Source organism: Pempheris klunzingeri, chromosome 8 (genome assembly GCF_042242105.1).
Source record: "Pempheris klunzingeri isolate RE-2024b chromosome 8, fPemKlu1.hap1, whole genome shotgun sequence".
NCBI lineage: Eukaryota > Metazoa > Chordata > Actinopteri > Acropomatiformes > Pempheridae > Pempheris > Pempheris klunzingeri.
The window spans coordinates 7,342,569-7,362,897 of NC_092019.1; the positions used below are offsets into that span (position 1 = coordinate 7,342,569).

Below are 20,329 nucleotides of genomic sequence, written 5' to 3' on the forward strand. Positions count from 1 at the left end.
AACTAAATTGACAAAATCCCAAATGCTGAAGCTCAGCACTGAGCTATTTTAAAACTCAGCTGCCGTGGCTAATCCAGAGGCTTGTTGAGTCTTAGTTAAATTGGGTTCATCGATCTAATTCTGACAACATTATCTCAAGCCTGCATTCAGGCTGGAAACCCTTGTGGGACATAACTGGACAGTGCATCATGGCACAGGTATGACACACCCCCATAATTAGCATGAGTGCTTAGAGACTATTTTGTATGAGCTCAATGAGCATACATCTAAATGATTTAGATATCTTAAAATACACTGTGACTAGAAGTCTTTTTTTATTATTTCAGAGCAGGATTAGAAATGAGTGCATTTTACCTGATTTATTAGCACACAGTTAACAGCTCAACATAATTACATAGCCTTGGTGCTCTCATTAGGTTGCTTGACATGGAAAAGAAAAATCAGTGCACTTTAAAAAAAGACTTAAAATGTGTTAAATTTGGTGTGCTGTGTGCCACAGTGTTTGAGTCATGTACTGATCACCACAGTTTGGATAATCCTGCCTTTGATCTTTATGAATCCTCACCTTCGAAAGGACATTCTTTCCTCCACCTCCTCCTCCTCCTCCTCCTACACCTCCTCCTTCTCTTTACAGAGCAACTAAGGTGATAATATAGGGTGTGTTGAGGCTGCTCCTTGTTTTATCAGCATTCCTTTTCCTTTTGGGTGTGGTGGCCTGATATTGCAGCAAATGCTTACACTTTCACCTGAATTGACCATGGGAGATCAGCGGGGTTTAAGGGAGGAATGGGAAAAATGGGAGAGGGAGAACCTGGGAGAGCAAATCCTTTCTGCATCTTTTTTGTCCTCTACAATGAAAGGTGTTGTCCAACCTCCCTCTGTCTAAACTCTTGAATTTGCTCCAGGTCAGTGCTTCCAAAAACCATAATGACCCATTCTTAGAATTCTTTTCTTCTCTAATGTGTTTGCTTTGTTTGAGGATATATCCCGAGTGTTTAAATAGAGGCCGATCTAGCTCTAAATGGTTGTAAGCTCAAAACCGTTAGAGGCATATATACTTTGTAAACAGAAGTATGGGCAGCATAGTGCAGTGTGCAGCTCAGCTTTACGTAGAAGTAGCTTTATTAAATTTAACAGATTTTTAGATGTGAGCGATTAGGGAAAAAAAGTATCACAGATAGTGCTGCACGTGGGCTTTTAGCATCAAGATTTGTAGGATCTCTACAAATATTAACAATAATGACTTCTGCTTGGCACAAACCAAATGAATAAATAAATGGCGACACCAAGGGGTTTGTGGGAAATGTGGTTTTCAGAACCACAAGCACTGGCGTGGGATAGAAACAGCCCATGATGTTGGTGGTCAGATTTGTTTACGGTAATTATAGCAAACCATTTTCACAATGATACAGTATATTGTTTGGTAACAGGAGTCTACAGCCACGCTAGTGTCTCTGTGATACTACATTTGAGCGCAGCGTAGTTTGGGCTAAATGTTAAAGTGAGGATGCTAACTGGCTCACAATGACACTGATGACATGCTGCTGTTGAGCAGCTATAATGTTCAGCATCTTTAGTACGGTGTGTTGTGTTAGCATGCTTACATTCATGGCTTACCAGCAAACACAAAGTACAGCTGAGGCTGATGGGAGTGTCATGTTGCAGGTATTAATCCAAAGTACGTGAATAATTGAAATCACAGTAATGCATTTTGCATCAGCTAATATGCGTTGGTCCATTGTATCACAGTCAGAATGTCTGCTGGCCAATGGAAGATCAATGTGGGAAGAGGAAAGAACATCCCTGTCACTTCCACCATAATCATGATCAAACCTCGAACTTGTCATTTAGACAGAAAATACTTTCTCCTCTTATTTTCACCGAGCTCTCTCTCTCTGCTCATAAAAAAAGCCAAAAGCGTTCCATCTGGTTTTGATGAAGCCAGATGAGGGAGCAGTGTAATAAGCATGTTGAGACCTTAATCATATGTCTCCCTTTTGGTGGAAAGATCTCATGACTAAGATGTTCCACACTTTCTGCATCCTCGCCTGCTCACATTTAGGTCCCCTGCTAGTGTTTCCCATGAGGTTCAAATCCAGCTCAAGTAGGTGTCTGTACATGTTCCACTGCCAGGATTCACCGAGCTCTCACTTACTGTCTACTTGGTGCTTCTGTATCTCAGATAATCTCACAAACCATGAGATTCTGTTTGATTCAATTCCTTTGTATTCTGTTCTCTTGTATTCCATTCTAATCTACACTACATATTTTTAAGGGAAACTTTTTAGAAAATTTTAATAGAAAAATAGATCTTAATAGAGCCTGATATGCTACAACTGCATGTATCATCATTGCATGTATAGTTGCAGGCTGTATGAATGAAAGTGTTTTACAGTAAAATCTTGTATTGGGGAAATTCAGTATGATTCTTTTCTGTTTTAATTGCCTGCCCACACAGCACTCCTTCATTCCTCAGCTTGCCTAGACATTGTATGGACCTACAAAGGTGTGTCTCCAAATTCGCTAACGTGGCTTGAAATGAGTCAACTTACGGACACACACAGACTTGCGCGCACACACACACACACACTCTCCTACACCTACACAGACACACTTACACTGACACATCAAGTACCTTCATGTTCTTACAGGTTGTGTTCAATACCCAGCACTCTGGAAGAAATGTCTGATAAAGTGTTGTCAGTCAGGGTGGGGGTAATGGGATATATATACCCACCTGAATTAAGCAGAGGTAAGACACACCCTGCCCTCCAGCTTAGCTGACAGCACATACTAACCATATAGGGGACCGTTATGGAAGGGCTTTGTGTGGATAAGCCCCAAACATTTAGATAAAATCTGAATAAAAACAGGACTCAGTACTCACAGATTCTGACGCTTTGCGCTGGAGAAAAAAAAACTTTAAAGTAAGAATATACAATGTTTAAAATAAGAAATAACAGCCATAAGCAATGAGATACACTGTTGCTCAATTCACTCAACACACTCAGTGGTTTTGCTTTTACAGCCTCTCTTGGTCTGTCGTAACCAGCAGCTCATGGTGGATCATTTTAGCTAATATTATTGAACTTTCTACGGATACTGCTGATACATTACTGTGCCACTTCACTGACTGCATGACACTTTCTTACTTGTGCTGCTGTTACACTACTTTTCTATCATTCATCTTATCCAGTAATTGTGACAAGTTGCCACAGGTGCCGCTGTTTAACAAAAGTTATACATGATTGCTTTAACAGAAATTTGGCTGATGAACTTTAATGATTGATTGATTAGTCCAAATTTATTTATCTGCAGGTTAATCCATGATGGAAAATAACTTGGTATCCAGGATGTGTCATCAATAAAACCCAGCGTAATATTCCTAAGCAGTGTTCGAGTAATGCCAGTTTTAATACATTTGCTGTTCTTAGCACTGTGTCTGCTTTCACCTCCTTGGCACAACCATCTGTTTAACAGGAAGTGATTCATTTGTTCTCTAATTTGTTTGGACCAAACACCACAGAGCAGGAAATGTGTAGTTAGAGTAGACTGACAAACAAAGGTTATTATGATTAAACAACCAAAGAAAACCACAGCGGCAATAGTAACCATAAACTTTCTCAAACTTGCCTTCAGGTGAAAAGCAAAGGTTCCTGCAGGATGGGGCATATATATAGTATTTCAGCCACAATGCTTGGACAAGTGTGTTTGTTCTTTAAACAGTTTTTTAAACACATACCCATTCATACTCAGTGACTTTTATTTCTCAGTAAATCAGTGATATTCAGGGTGTGGTCACTCGTCACTGTCTGAAATCCATAGCAGCCCTTCCCAAAACTATCTCATCCCCCAACTCTTAGCGTTTGTCATCACAGTGAGTAATCCCTAATGTGAAATGTCTGAGGAATGCTGTGCATAAGTAATGATTACCCGTGAGATGTTTATTTGTGTGCATGTGTAACTGAGAGTGAGTGAGAAAACATTTTAGGCTCTTGTTGGATATCTATGATATATCTTGTATATCTCTATGTTAGCTTGTATATTGTTCATTAAAGTTCTATTCAGTGCAAAGTAAAGTATAAAAAAGTGAATCAGCACAGACTTTTATGATCTTTTATTACCCCCAGTGACTCAGCTTGTGTGCGTATTGTCTTGCGCAAACGAAGCGATTAGGTGGTAGTACATGCAGGTTAAGGCACCCCACCCTTCCCCGCCTCTATTTCTTCTTCCACGCCCCAGCAAAACATGGAACACTGCAAGAGGAAGGGGTGTGTTTAGAGCCCTACCCACCATGTCCTCCTCACACTAGCACCACTAAACACACACTCACGCATCACACACGAGGACAAACTTACATAGCCCACAGGCACAGTTTGCTATGAAAGGGATGAAGTGAGCGGGAGAAAAAGGGAGAGAAAAAAATATAGGAGGAAAGAGAAGGGCAGAGCCAAACTCAATAAGGGAGAGAGGAGGTTGAGAGGCAGGAAGGGGAGAGAAATCATAGGTTTGTGAAGTGCTGAGCAGATTGTGGCCACAGGACTGCATACTCCGGGACGAACAGGGGGCCAGAGGGCCAGATAGAAGCAAGAAAAGCAGAAGCTGTCATCAAGGAGAAAACCACCAAGGATATTTTATCATTAGGATTACTATTGTTTGTGCTGACAAAGAGTGACAATGACCTCACAGCAGCAGAAGTACAGGAATTTCTCCACTGACAGCCTGGGCAGAGAGGGGGTGCCGTCAGACGAAGGATATTACCAGGGGATGCTGAAGGCTATGGATGGCAGGAAAGGTACCAGTATGGCGGCAGTTAATGGAAACCAGCTTAATTGCAAATTACTATCTATTTGTTCCCATATGTGAGAGATGCTGCTGGGCAATGATGAAGTGTTTTACCAAGTGAGAGGAGGATTTAACGTAATTTCAGCATTGGACAATGTTCAGGTTGTTGTTGGAGGTAGAATTTGAATGTCACAACATATTGTGCAGTAATCTAATATGATATTTAAAATGACAGACATGCATTTACTTGGACTGTACTAGTTTCTTCACACTGAGTTAGAGGAGGATACTCCCCTTTCCTAATGCATCAGCAGCTTCCTCACTTTGTATTGGTCATCTAAGCCCATTCACATTATTTGTTGTGCAGCATGCATGTGTTTTGGGGTGAATGAGTCACTGTAGCTACAGTACAGTTGATTCACCGTTAGTTTTGCAGTTGCTGAGATGGAAGATGTGCAACATTTTCAGGTTGTTCCTTTTTTTGTCATGTGAACTTCTCAGACTTGCAGTATGGCATTTTTGCAGGTCTGTTATACCATGTAGTGATATACAGGAGTATAGTACAGCACACTTTGAACCTGTCATTGTGACTGTGTGTTTGCTTTTCTCTTGTGTCACACACAGTACTGACACCAGCATAAAGAAATGGTGACCAATGGTGGACAAAGCATCCAGGTCCTTTACTGAAGGGAAAATAGCAATTGAACAATGTTAATACATGAAATAAATAAGTAACAATTTCATAAAATAAAAGTCCTACGCTTCTCCTCTAATTGTCACTGAATTATGCCCTATAGAGTAAAGATTAACCATCAATTTTAACTGTTCTATTGAATCATTTGATCTCGCCTTTAATATTGTATCACACTTTATAAGTTAAACATATGTTTTGCAGGTAACATCTTAACCTATAAAGTAACTATAGCTGCCAGATGAATCTAATGTAGTAAAAAATTTCATTTTGAAATGAAATTTAGTGGAGTAGTAGTACAGAATAGCATTAAACAGAAATACTCAAGTTGTTAAAACTGCACTGCAGCACAGTTTACTGTAGAGTAGAGTACTGTCCAGTTCTGTTATTGGTGTGCAGACATGGGCTAGAAACTCCACACTTCACTGAATCCTGTTTGTGTCTGGTGACATTTGATGCCTAAAGTTCAGTCAGCCCCTATCCACTAGCATACCCTTCATTTATAAAGAGCAATGAGTCCACAAAGAGTTGCTGCAGTTGAAACAAGATTAGGTAACGTGGTCTGAACGGAATGCAGAGACCCAACAGGTCAAGGTGCAACTCCTGTGGGAAACGGCTTTGTCGACAGCAGCCTCTGTGGGTGTCACCAGTCATCATGCTTCCAATCTGGGTGACATTTTGCTCCCTTGGCAGGAAGCAGAGCCACGAGGGTGGCGCTAGTAACACAAGTAAAACCATTGGTTTAAATGATAAATGAGGAGGTTGAAGTTCTATGGCATCTATATTAGGTTTCCATGGAAACGGTTCCGAACACAACTGCAGGAGTCGTTGCTGACGCACTCCTGAGAAAACAGATGTAGCCTCTGGGCACCTATTCTGTTTTAGCACTGATTCACAGCCCTTTGCTTTTCAATACTAGGTGTGTCACTACACAGTAGACAGGTTGGTCACTGATAACACACAGAACTTTGTGTCCGTAGTTAATTCTGGCATAGTGTAAATGGAAGTGATGGCCGTGCGCGTCGGTGAAGTTTGGTTCCTCAGAAAGAAAGACATGAAGCGGCATGAACTAGGGAAATTTCTCAACCTGCCTTATCAAAGCATGACGTGACCCTGTGAAATCCAAACAGTTTGGTCAACCAGAACCTTTAGATTATGTGGGTTCATATCAGAGACAGATCCATCCACCGTGTTCATAATAAACGTTGCAGTGACACGCCTTGTGTTTTTTTGCCTGAACTCCAATAGGAACATAACACTAGGTGGGCGTATGCAGTTTTGTTGTCTTAGTGGGTGTGTTCCTTGCCCAGATCTTGTTGTTTCTTGTTGAAAAACTGCACTCTCTAATAGTTATGCCATGTCTCGTGTCTCGTAATCATGAAGGCTGTCTTCACACTTCAAGAACATTTCACTTTTATCCTTTCATGAGTGTCTCTGTCCAAGAGCACAGCTGGCAGTGGTGTCATAGACAGACATGACCTTGCCGATATAAAATAGGGGTGCATGTGCTGACAATGAATGTGCTCTGATGCTGTCTGACTCAGATGCAGGCGTGCACAGTCAAGAGGTTTTTTCCACCCAGTGATAAATCTGTTTATCATACAAGTCTGCTATCTTGGGGATTTCCTCTTTTGTAAATTGCTTTAATGTACAATAAATGAAACATCCAACAGTTGTACAGACGTCACTCGAGTTACTTTCAACTTGAGACAAAGCCATAAAACATTTAAGAATTTGAAAATGATTCAAATTCTTCTTTTTCCACACGTGTCTCATGTTTAACGTTGGTTTCTCTCATCTACAGATGAACGAGATCGAGTACAGAAAAAGACCTTCACAAAATGGGTGAACAAGCACTTGATAAAGGTAAGAACCTGTTGCTGACTTCCACTATTTCTTATTGTCCTGCTTACACTCGCGGACGATAAAATTAATTTTTCACATGAACAAGGTGCAAAATAAATAGAACTAGGATAGAAGTATCCACAAATTTCACTCTCTCTGAACCTCATGAACATGTGGTTGACCGCTCTCTTACATACGAACCACCGTGAATATCAAAAGGGTTAAATTCCCTGTTTGTGGTTCATGTGTAAATAGTACAAGTGGCAAGTCACAGCAACAATATGTTATGACAGCAGAGTCAGATGTCTCATCAGATTTCTCAGATGTAATGTTACGTTGTGGACAAACGTCATTATACAAACTGCAAGCCATCCCTGACCCCTGTGCACCTACTTCTTGGAAGCAATTAGCGACACCTCAGCCCCCCACTCACATAAACACACATTAGCTAGTCACTTCTTGTCTCACACTCGGTCTCTAACATTGCACCGTGATGCGGAGGCTTACCAGAAGTCCAGTCTGTCATCAGCTGAGAGACTGTGTAAACCATCCATCAGCACTCGTCCCCCGCACCTCCCGCTCTCTCTATTCTCAAACTACGGCCAGAACGCCCTCCAATACATCACACATTCAGGGAGGTAAACAGGTCAGGACGGGGGTAAAGTCAACCGGGCCATGCTCTTCACTCTGGAGCTCCTCATTAGGGCTGAAAAATTACCTCCCCGTAACACAATACCCCTTCCCTCAGAATGCAGTAAAAATATCCCTGTTTGTGCCACTTTTCTTCCAGGAAACTCCCATTGGTAGCAGTACATTTACAGCCAAATGACATTAAGTGCTTCCACATTATTTGTATATTCACTCAGCAGACACAGGGCCATTCATTTTTTTTAGAAATGGAACAAGAGGGAAAAAAATAAGCCCAGGGAAGAGTGTTTTCCTTTCCATGAATGTGCAGTGCTAACGTATTCTGCTACCACAGTATGAGAGCGGAGTGTAGTTACTCCCTCTTGTTTCTCTTAAGTGTTCACTGTGAATTGAGGAGGGTGAGTCATACACATCTGGACTCACTTAGCTCCTTCTGAAAAGCCAAATTTTGGTCTCGGCCCAGAACCCACGGTGGTTAAGAGCAACGGTAGCACATGTGCTGCGCGGAGTCATGGGTCTGGGTTTGCTACCTGAAGGCTGCATTCCTTACACGAGTTCATATTAATATTGTTGTTGCCATTACATTGTATATATGTAAGTTTGCACACTTTCATAGTCCCTGGTTGTGGTGGAAACTGATCTCATATTACAGTAATTATTTTAAATCACAGCATCATCATCATCATCTCCACCCAGATTCAGCTATTGAAAATGTCACTGAGGAAAGAGACACATGTTTGGTAGGGAAAGCGTTAACTCTGTCGCTGAATGTGCAAGACTGCTCCTCTATGATTTAAACTGATGTTAAACTGATTTAATGGCTTAATGGTTGGCTTGGTCTGACAAGGTCAGACTAAAAGTTGGGTGCAGCCATGAAAAGCCGTAAAGGGCCATTGAGTGGTTTCTCCTGCTCAGTAAATCTTTTTATACTGTGTAAGACGGAGCGGAACGTCAGACCAGCTGCAGAAACAAAAATCTATTTTCTCGCTGATTCCTACAAACTATATTTGATTAGATTAAAAACTACAATTGTTGCAGATTAAACTCAGATTATACCTGGCTGTGAATGACAAGATCACCTTGGGTGTTCAGAAGAATCGCAAAAGGTGACGCAATCACTGTGTAAAACCTGAAGCATGTTAAGTGTTTTATTTTTTTCCAGACAGCATGGAGGAACCAGGGAGAGGGGCTGTCAGCCATGTGTGCTAATGATTTTCACCTTGAAAAGTTTATAGAGCAGTTCTCTTTGACTGTGAGAGGGCAATTTGTAGCATAACACCTTTCAGCAGCAGCAGTGTGGCTGAGCAGAGCCTCAAAGACCACAACCTCTTCAGTGCAAAGTAACTGAGGGGTGACGATAGACGATAGTCTTTTGAGTACACGCTTAAGAGATCGACTATATAATCACAAAATTCATCATTTGAGCAAAGGAAGTGAAAAATCACATGTCATATGTTTGATAAGGATGTTTAAAATGTTACACAGTGGTGTGCAACTCAAGGATACAGATATTCCTCAGGTAGAAGGGCTGCAGTAGGCTGCTACAGCACACTATGCAAGTTTATTACATTACACAACACACCGGCCCAAGAACTTTTTCCATGTGTAGACAGTGAACCCTAGTGGTCTCAGATTTACCTTTACGACACTCAGATCCATGTTTGTTCATCTTCTCTGTGCAGACAGGGAGGAGCACGGCTAAGGTTGGATGACTGGGTTGAAACTCTTGCCAACATAAATCAGTCACTGCTGTAACTTGCAAGTGAATGTTGCTTTCATTCCATTTTAGGGCCGTGGCCTCCTTTACCCACATGACCGAACACACTGATGCACAAACTGAATTTTGTCAAGGAACTAATAAAAATGACTAATTATTGATTGTTTCCATCATGTTCATCATTAATTCACCAACATTTTCATTTCATCCTGATTGCTCTTCATTTCATGCAAATTTATTTCTGCTCCTCTCTCTTTGTTTCCATTCTGTCTGTTTCACCATTACTCATCCAAATGTTCTCATTCCTCCATTGTCCATCCCTCTTCACCCAGCATCAGAGGTTGGAGGTACATACTAGCACGTTGGAAATGTATGTGTGGTCATTGTGACTTTGCATAACTTTGCATTCAATCCTTCAGACTGATCTTCTGTTTTGTGGCATCATCTTCCCTCACCTCTCTCACCTGCTTCATGTTTGGTTGCAGTTGCGCCACACCTCAGTTTTATAAATACTTAATGCAGGTTTGACTGTCGATCAATTGAAATCCAAAGGATTCATGACTTGACTTGATTTCTGGAGTCATATCAGTTCATTTTCAGGGATGACAGCTGGCGTTTGGCATTTGAAGTAGCAGTCGGGCTTAGTTGCTCACAGTCCTGCATTCCTGACCTGTGCAGAATTGTACTAGAGTAGAAAACACTCTGAGCATGGTAGAAAACATAACAGTGCTCCTATTACAGATAAAAATCTTTAAAAGTCTGTGAATTTTTGCCATCATAATTCACACCTCATTAGGTTCAAAGTGTTACCAGAGAATTATTTTTTCAAAAAATTCTAATGAAATACTGAAGTGAGCTAATTTTGCAGTTTGCTTCAGTCCGTACTTCAGTACTAAAAACAAATGTTAGTCCTGTGTAACAGTTGCAAAGTTTGCAATTCTCCTCAAGGAAGAAGTATTGTTTAGGCAATTCATGGTGCTTGAAATTTGAATTCACGTGACATATTTTTCCCTTTGTCTCGGCAGGCACAGCGTCATGTGACAGACCTGTATGAAGACCTTCGAGATGGACATAACCTGATCTCACTGCTGGAGGTCCTCTCTGGGGAAACTCTGGTGAGTACTGCCATGATGTCTGTTTTTTTTTTACCTTGGCTAGGAGCAACAAATGTGCCCAAGATCTGCATCTTTAACCTCAACCATCCTCCAAACCAAAATCTAATCCAGACTAATTACATACAATGTACTTATCTTACGATCAGCCAAGTTGTCAGTCAAAGGTTTAACCTGGGCTGAACTTTGCTAAACAGGCTTATTTACTGACTCTGGCGGCTCTTGAGTCTGTGATCCTTTTCTCTGTCTCTACCTGACCTGTAACTACCTGACTATCTTTTTCCTTTCTCCATCCAAATGTGACTTCTCATACATCCTTTACACCTTTACTCCTTCTATGTCTCTAACTAAAAGCTTAAGGCTTACACACCAGACTCATGTCAAAGCCAGCTGCAGGATCCTGTATTTTATACCCCAGGGTTCAGATCTGTACAGAAGCTTCTCTGCTGCTGTAGCTCATTGCTCCCTCCACCAGCTCCAGCTCCGCTCATCTGAACGCCTCCATAGCCTCAATACATTAACTCCACTTTGGCCTTTGTGTGCATGTGTGAACTAGTCTCCTATCTGATCTACTGTTCTCCTTCTCTACTCCTCCTCTTCTTCCTACTTTTTCCTCCTCTCCGTCGCCTCCTGTTTGCCTTCCTTTAACCTTCCTCTTTGTGTGCTGATCTTTGCCGTCTGGCCTTCGCCTCCTCTCTTTGCACTGCTCTTGCTGGGGCTAGCCGAGGGAGAGAGACATGGTCAGGAGCGTTCGGTTGGTGAGTGGGTTGATTACTTACAGTAGACACCCTATTCTTTTTTATTTATTTTTATTTTTTAATACTATTATTATTATTCATCCATGCTTTCCCAGTGATTTGGCTGTGCATGGTATTCAGAACTCCATGGCGATTCATGTGTTTTTGTTGCCTTCTGGCTTTCACTCATTGACAGGCTTGCTTTAAGCATGTAGCTGCACGATATATTTAAATATATATATATTACAATCAGTTTTCGACAAGTGCTGCAGGACTGACTTTTGATTAACATTTTAAACATGTTTAGGTGTAAGCAACACTTTGTTGCACAGCAGTACAAGCTTTTGAAACATCTATTTGTATTTGTTGTAGCAACTTTTTTTCGTTTGTTCAGCATTACTGTCCAACATCTTATATATTATAATACAAACTAAACATTAAGCAGTATGAGCTAATCTCATCTTGTTACTGGCTTATCTAATGCAAATTTCCTGCTGTAATTAGTTTTAAGGGGTTTATTATTTTCATCATATTCCCTTTTTCCCTGTGTGTGGGATAGTGGTGAATACAGGACTAAGCCAAAGGAAGCTACAATATTTTGATTTAAAAAAACAATATAGTGTCTCTATGGGCAGAATTGAAATCAAAAGACCAGAATGAATCCTTGTTGAAAAATATCCAAGATTCACTAATTATTCCCACGTTTATCCTTTCTGTTAAGTGTCTTTCCATTTGATTTCCTGTTCTTCCCATTATTTCCTATTTTTTGATTGAATGCTCCCAACTGTCCTTTATAATAGGTACACCCAAAGGATCATCTCTGACAGTCTAGTGTCTGTCATGCAACTAAATCCCTCTTTATCTGTTTGTTTCTCCTCCTCAGCCCAGAGAGAAAGGACGCATGCGATTCCACAAACTGCAGAATGTACAAATAGCACTAGAGTTCCTCAAACACCGGCAGGTACGACATGTAAAATTGAATGACCTTAAACCTCAAAAACCTTGAAAACTTGACCAAACCGTGGCAATGCACTGTCACAAGACACTTCACTGTGATGCTGTAATAATGAAGACAACATTACTGTTTTATTTTCTCAGGTCAAGCTGGTCAACATCAGAAATGATGACATTGCAGATGGCAACCCCAAGCTGACCCTGGGCTTAATATGGACCATCATCCTCCACTTCCAGGTCTCCTCGTCTGTCAGTGTTGTGTTCCATTGTATTATCGCTCTGTACTTCTGTCTCTGGGATCTGCACCTGTCAGCTTCTGTTTCCGATCCCCCTGGAACCAATCAGAAGGGACTCTGCTCCTCAAAATTCCTCCCAGCAAAGACAAAACAGGATGCTTCTTACCAGAGCTGTTATAGAGAGCCACTGTAACATACTAACACTGCCATCAAGTATGTCGTACGCAGTAGGTTATTAAACAGTATATAGTAATAAAACTCCATCAGGGTGTGTAAGTATGAGTCACTCTCTCCCTGACTCCCAAGCGGAGGGTGTGTGAGGCTGGGTATACTTCAACCACATCCCATGTATCCAGGCCTTTTCCTGTTTTTTTTTGTGTATGCCAAGAGCTGCCAGGCAGAAATCCCTGGGTATCAGCCCAACAGGCGGGGCCACACCCAGACGATTTAGGTTCAGGTTGCAAAAAGCTGAAGTTCAATATGGGAAATAAAAGAGACGCCAGTTTTGAGAGTGGTGTCGGTGAGGTAATCTAGTGAAGGTGCCATTGTGCCCGGTAGATAACCACCGTGTGCCCAGAGCCTTTATATCTGTAGAGAATAGAGGGGGAAAATAGCTGGGCTGTGGCTGCTGGTGAGTCATAAAGCTAAAAGGGAAGAGTGAAATTCCCCTCTCATCATGTAATGTTGTCCCGTGATGTGAGCTATCTGTCTCTAAAAAAGTTAATTCAAATAGTTACTTCAGCATTTGTTTTCAATAAAAGTTTTTGTATTATTTGTAATTTAAAAATATTTGCAGATTTGCAGAGCTATGAGAGGAGGATAACTGGAGTGGTGCATGAGTACAAAATGAAAAACGCATGCCTATGACTCATCCTCCCAAACCCCAAATGAAAAGTTTTCTGAATGCCCCAGCAGTATTTTCCCAAAGAAGACCAGAGAGACATCCTGCTGCATCCTTCAGTCTGCTAATGTACTAATAAATGTGTTCAACACTAATCAATTTCTCAGCCAAGAAAGATATAAAGTTACAGAATGATGAAGGTGTTGATTGATCTGAGACATGATAGCATTAATATTTCCTTTAAAGTTATTCAGAGGTGTTTCTGTTCGAATTGCACCTTTTGGTTTCCACTAATGACTCATTTTCTTCACATCTCTTCAATATAGATTGTTAACATATACAAATCCCCCTTCTAATATATTATTTCTATAAATATATTCTGTCAGATCTCAGATATTCAGATCAACGGCCAGTCAGAAGACATGACGGCCAAGGAGAAGCTGCTGCTCTGGTCCCAGAGGATGACGGATGGCTACCAGGGCATCCGCTGTGATAACTTCACCACCAGCTGGAGGGACGGCAAGCTCTTCAACGCTGTCATACACAAGCACTAGTGAGTTGTGACTTCACTGCTGATGAACTGTGTGATTGTAAAAAGATAAAACAGTAACAAGAGTACACCAATCATTGTACAAGCATGGGCCCACCCTCTGCTCTTATAGAATCATATAACAGAGTTGATAAAGACAAACAAACATTATCCTTTATCATGAGCCCATGTTCTCAAATATTAGCTCACATTAACCCATACAATGTCAAATATAAGCAGTTTAACATTTGCTTCTCTAATATGACCCGCAACGCTAAGTCCTGTCGTGACACATCAGCATATATGGATTTATTGAATGTCAAGTGCAGTGGAGCAGGAGTGGCTCCTTGGCACATTTTCAAATGTCAAATTATATTTCATACTATCAGTTTAAACCTGCACTGTGATTAAATCACATTCTCAGTATTAACACGGTGTATGTAATTCTGAAATTGGCCTGATAACCATGACGTGATCATTTTATATCTGATTTGTTTTAATGAAAAGACAGAAGGGTGATATAGCTTGCTAAAGCAGAGCCTGCATACAGTTGTACTTGCAGTGCTCAGATGAATTTCTTGCACTCAGTTCAATCAGGTTTTAAAACCTGGTATTTTTACTTAATCCATAAAAGATGTCTTATTCTGACCTAGTTTCTACTTACTGCACCAGACAGCGCTGGTCCCATGCTGCTGTAATAAAATCTGTATTAGTGCTTCTCCATTGACATTTCAGGCCTTTAGGCTAGGAATACCACTGGCAGGCGTTGGCCATAAGTAATAATGTACCATCTTAAGATGATAACTCCTCTATTAAATATGATTAGCTTATTAGACTGATGGGAACCTTGTATTACAAACTAAAGTCTGAACTCCCTGTTGTTGAACACTAAATATGCAAATTCCCCTAAAGTTATTGTGTGTCTTCATAGTAGAACTAGTGGTTAAAGATTGCTTTGTGTTGTAGCATCCTGGGAAATGAATGCACATTTACTTCTCAGGAAGATTTGTCAACACAATTTGCCATTGTTTGAGTTCTTTTTACACACAGGGTTTAACAAGGGATTTGTGCCGACTGCAGAGAACAAACAGAAAAAGAAGTGGTGTTAGATGAGAGAAAGTTAGCTGGTGAAGATGTAGTTTTTTAGAGCCATTATGTATGAAAAAAAGAGATGCCTGCAGGGACAAGTCTTTTTTTAAACTTGAATGTGCATTTTTTTTTTCTCTCCTTGGAGACACCTGGGGCTGGATTAGTGCTGCCTTTGATGAGGGTGTGGTGTGTGTGGGCGTAACTGTAGCACTCTGTGGCTGCTACATGAAAACTCAGGTGTTAGTTTGTGTCTGGGCATAATTCAGGGCACACTAATGCAGAATATGTGTTCAAGAGAAGATAGTCCAGTTTTCACAAACTGAATTTACAATTTAGAAAAGCTGTACCGCTAGAAGGCTTTTTTCATCTCAGCAACCCTGCAGGAGGATCAAGTGGATTTTCACAAGATGATGGACACCTGAGTCGATGCATAGGATGGATTTACCTGCAACCATCAAGCCATGAAAAGATTTGCTAACATGAATGAATGAAGCTGTGATACCAATCACTAAATTAAGACTTTTTACCAGACAAGGAAGGTTTCAAGATGCTCGGTGTAAAGAAGAAGTCTAAGCATAAGAAGAGAGGCCTTGGCTTCATCGGTGGCGTGTCAGCATCAGTCAGTGATGTGAACAATCGGGTGGTCATGCTGTGTGAGGATATCCCATCTGAGGGGTCCTCCTGGGACTCAGGGCGAGGTTCCCATAGCTCAGGGACCCGCTATAGCAATGATGAACTGGGGCATGGATTGAAGTCCCATAGCTTTCATGGAAGAGAGGGACAGAGCATGAGCAGCTCCTCTAGGCCAACAAAGCAGTACTCTGTTCGAGAAATCCGCCATGTGGAGTCTTCACCTGTTTATGGATGGAATGCGGGCAATTCCACTCAGCGCGTCAGAGAGCTGTATGAATTTGCTCATACTCGCTTGCTAAATATCATATTCACTACTGCAGAGATATGCATTGTGCATTTTAATTTGTTGATTTAAATGCATTTAGAGGTACTGCAGTTTACGATGTTGTGATTGAAAGTTCTGTAATACTCAAGAATGTATGCTTGATAGATGAGATGAGATTAGTCAAGTTGTGTAGGTGGCTGCCAACTTCAATCTGTTACCTTTGACTATGGTAGCTGCTCTATAAATTACATTCCAGCTATAGATGCTTTGACATCTGCCTGAGAGTCAAACACCCAGAGGACAAAAAAGGCAGGTGCTGGTACATGTTTGTCAGAAACTGCACAGGTGGGCTTTTTAACAGCATGTAGCCATTGGCAGAAGGTCTTAAAAGCAGAGGTAATTTATGCCACATAGGTCAGCAGACCTGTCCAGACTGCATTAATCTGTTAATGACATTTAACCGCCCATTCCATCCTATTTCCCAAGTTTTAATATAGATTTCCAAGGCTGAAAATACAAGGAATACAAAGTAACATATGGTGTCACTAGAGTGTTACTGGGTCATTTCTACATTGCTATTAAAATGTACAATGGCAGTGTTCAAAATCCATACTTTTTAAGGAAACTCAAAAGATCAGATCATAGTCCATCATACAGTTCAACTCTCAGTAGACCACCCCTGAACATTACTATAGTTTACCCCTCTCACATGGACTCTGTTGGTGATTAATTGTCCTTTGTGTTCCCCTAGTCCCAGACTCATTGACATGGGCAAAGTGTACCGACAGACCAACCTGGAGAATCTGGAACACGCCTTCGGTGTGGCAGAGAGAGACCTGGGAGTGACACGCCTACTGGACCCTGAGGGTAAGACTGGTCTAAGACAATTTAACAGATTATTAATAATTCATCATTTGCAATATAAAATAATGAGATGCCATAAAACTCAATTATATTTTGTTTTTCAGATGTTGATGTCTCACACCCTGATGAGAAGTCCATTATCACTTACGTGTCATCCTTGTATGATGTCATGCCTCGGGCGGACGCACACGATGGCGCCAGAACTAACGTGAGCGCAACTTGTTTCATGCCACGAATCTTTGTTGATGCACTCCTCCAAAACGCTGAAAAAAAAAAAATTCTAGAAATAAAAGAAATGAACATGCTTCAGGGTATCACAAATGTTTGCTCTAATTCGATCTGGTTGAATGCTTGATCAGATATAATCAAAACAAAACAGGCTTGTGACTACTGCTTGTAAATGTGCTTTTGTTAGCAGTGTTCTGCAATGTTTCCAAGTTCAAAGAGAAATAGAAGTCTTGTGAAACCAAGTATCACAGAAAATTGGTAACCTGCGGTGTTTACACCACAGATGCCAAAGTGATAGGCTTGTGTGCATTGTTCACATAAAACATACTGTATAGTAGTTCATACAAACTCATTAGACCAATGCTGAGGCATAGAATGTCCTAATCTTAAACTTGACTAATGTAAAGGTGAATACTGATCCCACATCTTTTCTATAAAATGCTCTCACAAACACGGGTACAACTGCACACGCTGGTTCTGGGATAATTGTAAATATATGCTTATGTCTGTCCGTCTCCCACCATTGTCTACCCTCTCCCACTGTCTCCCCCACCACTGCCCCATTCATCAACTCCTTCTCCACCCTCCGTCTCCCTGTGCACTCACACAAGACCTGAATTGTTGGTGGCTAATTGAGTTTAGTGGGGTGTGTGAGCGATGGAACATGGAGACGCAGGAGAAGAAGAGCCCTCCTGTCTGTTGTTGTTAAACTCACGAATATCTTTTTCTGCTGCGTTGGCTGCAGGAGCTGGAGCTACGCTGGCAGGAGTACTACGAGCTGGTGACTCTTCTTCTCCAGTGGATCCGCCACCATGTCGTGATCTTTGAGGAGAGGAAGTTCCCTGCCAGCTATGAGGAGATAGAGGTGAGATTATATGCTTATTATTGCCAGAGATTACTCTTGTTATGGGTATGATTGTTGTTGAGCAGCTCTGAAGATATAAACAGAGCCTCTTGGTGGAGATCACTGAGGGAAAACTTTTTCTCATGTTATTAGATGTAGGTACATTTAAAAATTCTTAATATACGTATTGTGAAGAGGAGGTTTTGGTGAGCAGCCGCTGTTAGATCAAAGAGCACACTTACATAACGTGTGAGGCAACTGTATTCTCAGACGAGAATACTGTACTGTAGGTGGGGCAGTGTTGCTGCTGAGAAAATGCAGCCGAAGGGCTGTTCATGTTAAACCAAATCCTCAGGAAAGCAGTGCCACTCCCTGTCAGTGCTGCAGAACAAAACCATAGCGTGACTTCATTTTATTAATTCTCTTTGATGTGAAATTATCAACAGCATCGCATCATCAAAAGTAGAGGATTGTCATTAAACTCAGGTTACACAACCTTTTTCTTTAGAAATACACCAGTGAAGTTATTTCAGTCTTTATAAATTCAACTCAATTTCCACCACTTACTAAGTGAGTGAGAATGAACAAATGAAACCACAGAGTAGATCACCCCACTGTGCACAGACTAGTAGGTAAGTAGCGTGATGTGTTACCTTAATGTACTTATCCAATTTAGGAAATTAGGATTTCAAATTCATTTAACTGAAAGAAGAACATTTCCTAAAAAAGCAGCAAACTGATGTGTCACTTATACAAGTAAAGTCAAGGTTTCACCATTTGTTCTATAAAGGATGTTGCTGATTTTTTTTCAAATGTCTTGGAACAAAAATGCATTTTGGTAATTTAAACTTTCTTTTTGTGTGTGTGTGTGTGTGTGTTTTTTAGCTTCTTTGGCGCCAGTTCTTGAAGTTCAAAGAAACAGAGCTGCCAGTGAAAGAGACCGACAAGAACCGGTCTAAACAAATCTACCAGTCCTTTGAGGCAAGCTAACCCAGTATTTCTATTCTTTTGTATTTTACTGTATTCTGTTCTATTGAGTGAAGACTTACGCATTGTACTCCCATCTGCCCACAGAGTGCTGTTCATTCTGGTCAGGTGAAGGTCCCCCCAGGCTACCACCCCATTGATGTGGAGAAAGAATGGGGTCGACTTCATGTGGCCATCCTGGAAAGAGAACGGCTGCTCAGGATAGAGTTTGAAAGGTTCGCACAGTGGCACAAATGCACTAATATGTCTATTTTTCTTGCGTTCGTTTTTTTTCCCCTGTTTGGACAGTGACAGGGAGAGAAAGGACAGGCAGGAAATATGGGAGAGGGAGGGGTATGAATTCATCAACGTTTGCTGGCAACAGTTTCAACCATCTGGCATTCGGCTAGCAAGACACTCTGATTTTTTTGTTGTTGACATTTTTAACATTTTAATTGCTCAAACTAGGGAATATTGTGGTAACAAGACCAAACTGTACAGAAATAAATGAGTCAATCAGTCTCAAGCGATCTTTGTTTATATAGTGCCAATTCATAACAAATGTTATCTCAAGACGCTTTCCGTAAACAGCAGGTCTAGACCTGATAGTAGATCAGGAGATGATTCACAACCACAACCTTCCCTACCGATGTAACAATGCCAGTGAAAGCAAGACACAGATGCACAGGATGATTTCTAAAAAAAAAAAAAAGGATACCTATAGAATACATACAGTACAGCAAAAATCACATGATAGTGTGATATTAATAACTTGTCATAATAATTAGTATTACTTTTTCAGAGGGTCATTAGTGATTTAGAAAGGACAAGACAATGCAGCCTGAGGTTGTTTCAACAGAGGCTAAAATAGCCCTGTCACTTTTTTGCAACAGTAATAAGATAATTAGATTTAGTATTCTATTAAATCTAGTAAAAAAAAAAAAAAAAACAGGGCCAAAATGAGGGAATATAATAATATTATCAAGCACTCTTGATAATCTGACAGCTAGCTAGTAGCCTAGCTTTAGCCTCAAGGTTACTGAGTTAGCTAGCCTGCTAACCAAGGCTGCACTGATGAATGCACAACAAAAAAATGTCATTGCCAAATACATTTTAATTACCTTCAACTAAAGTTGCTTCTTTAACAGCTGTGAATATTATTTGCTAGAAAGATTTTTAGTTGCAGAGTTGTTGCATCATTCTCCTGCTTTGATAGAAGATAGCTGGTGACATTTTGGTAGAAGAAAGTTTTTCTTGCCTATCGTGTGTGTTGTCTTATATAAAAATGAGGGAGATGTTTTCCTTATGATTATATACATAAAAGACATGATAAGGTCTGAAGAGG

General features: G+C 40.8%; 1 protein-coding gene across 4 annotated transcripts in view; it reads left to right on the forward strand.

Annotated features, from left to right (window-relative positions):
* The window catches only part of LOC139204886 (plectin-like), a 60,455-nt gene that overhangs the window by 17,343 nt on the left and 22,783 nt on the right, over window positions 1-20,329 (forward strand). For 3 of the 4 annotated variants that reach the window (XM_070834907.1, XM_070834908.1, XM_070834909.1), the window contains exons 2-11: window positions 7,281-7,342; window positions 10,712-10,801; window positions 12,419-12,496; window positions 12,634-12,726; window positions 13,953-14,119; window positions 16,834-16,949; window positions 17,051-17,154; window positions 17,920-18,039; window positions 18,904-18,999; window positions 19,093-19,220. In XM_070834907.1, coding sequence (XP_070691008.1) covers window positions 7,281-7,342; window positions 10,712-10,801; window positions 12,419-12,496; window positions 12,634-12,726; window positions 13,953-14,119; window positions 16,834-16,949; window positions 17,051-17,154; window positions 17,920-18,039; window positions 18,904-18,999; window positions 19,093-19,220 — 1,054 coding nt within the window. Of the gene's footprint in view, window positions 1-4,323; window positions 4,796-7,280; window positions 7,343-10,711; window positions 10,802-12,418; window positions 12,497-12,633; window positions 12,727-13,952; window positions 14,120-16,833; window positions 16,950-17,050; window positions 17,155-17,919; window positions 18,040-18,903; window positions 19,000-19,092; window positions 19,221-20,329 lie in introns of those variants that run through there. The other variant, XM_070834910.1, reaches the window with a different exon arrangement.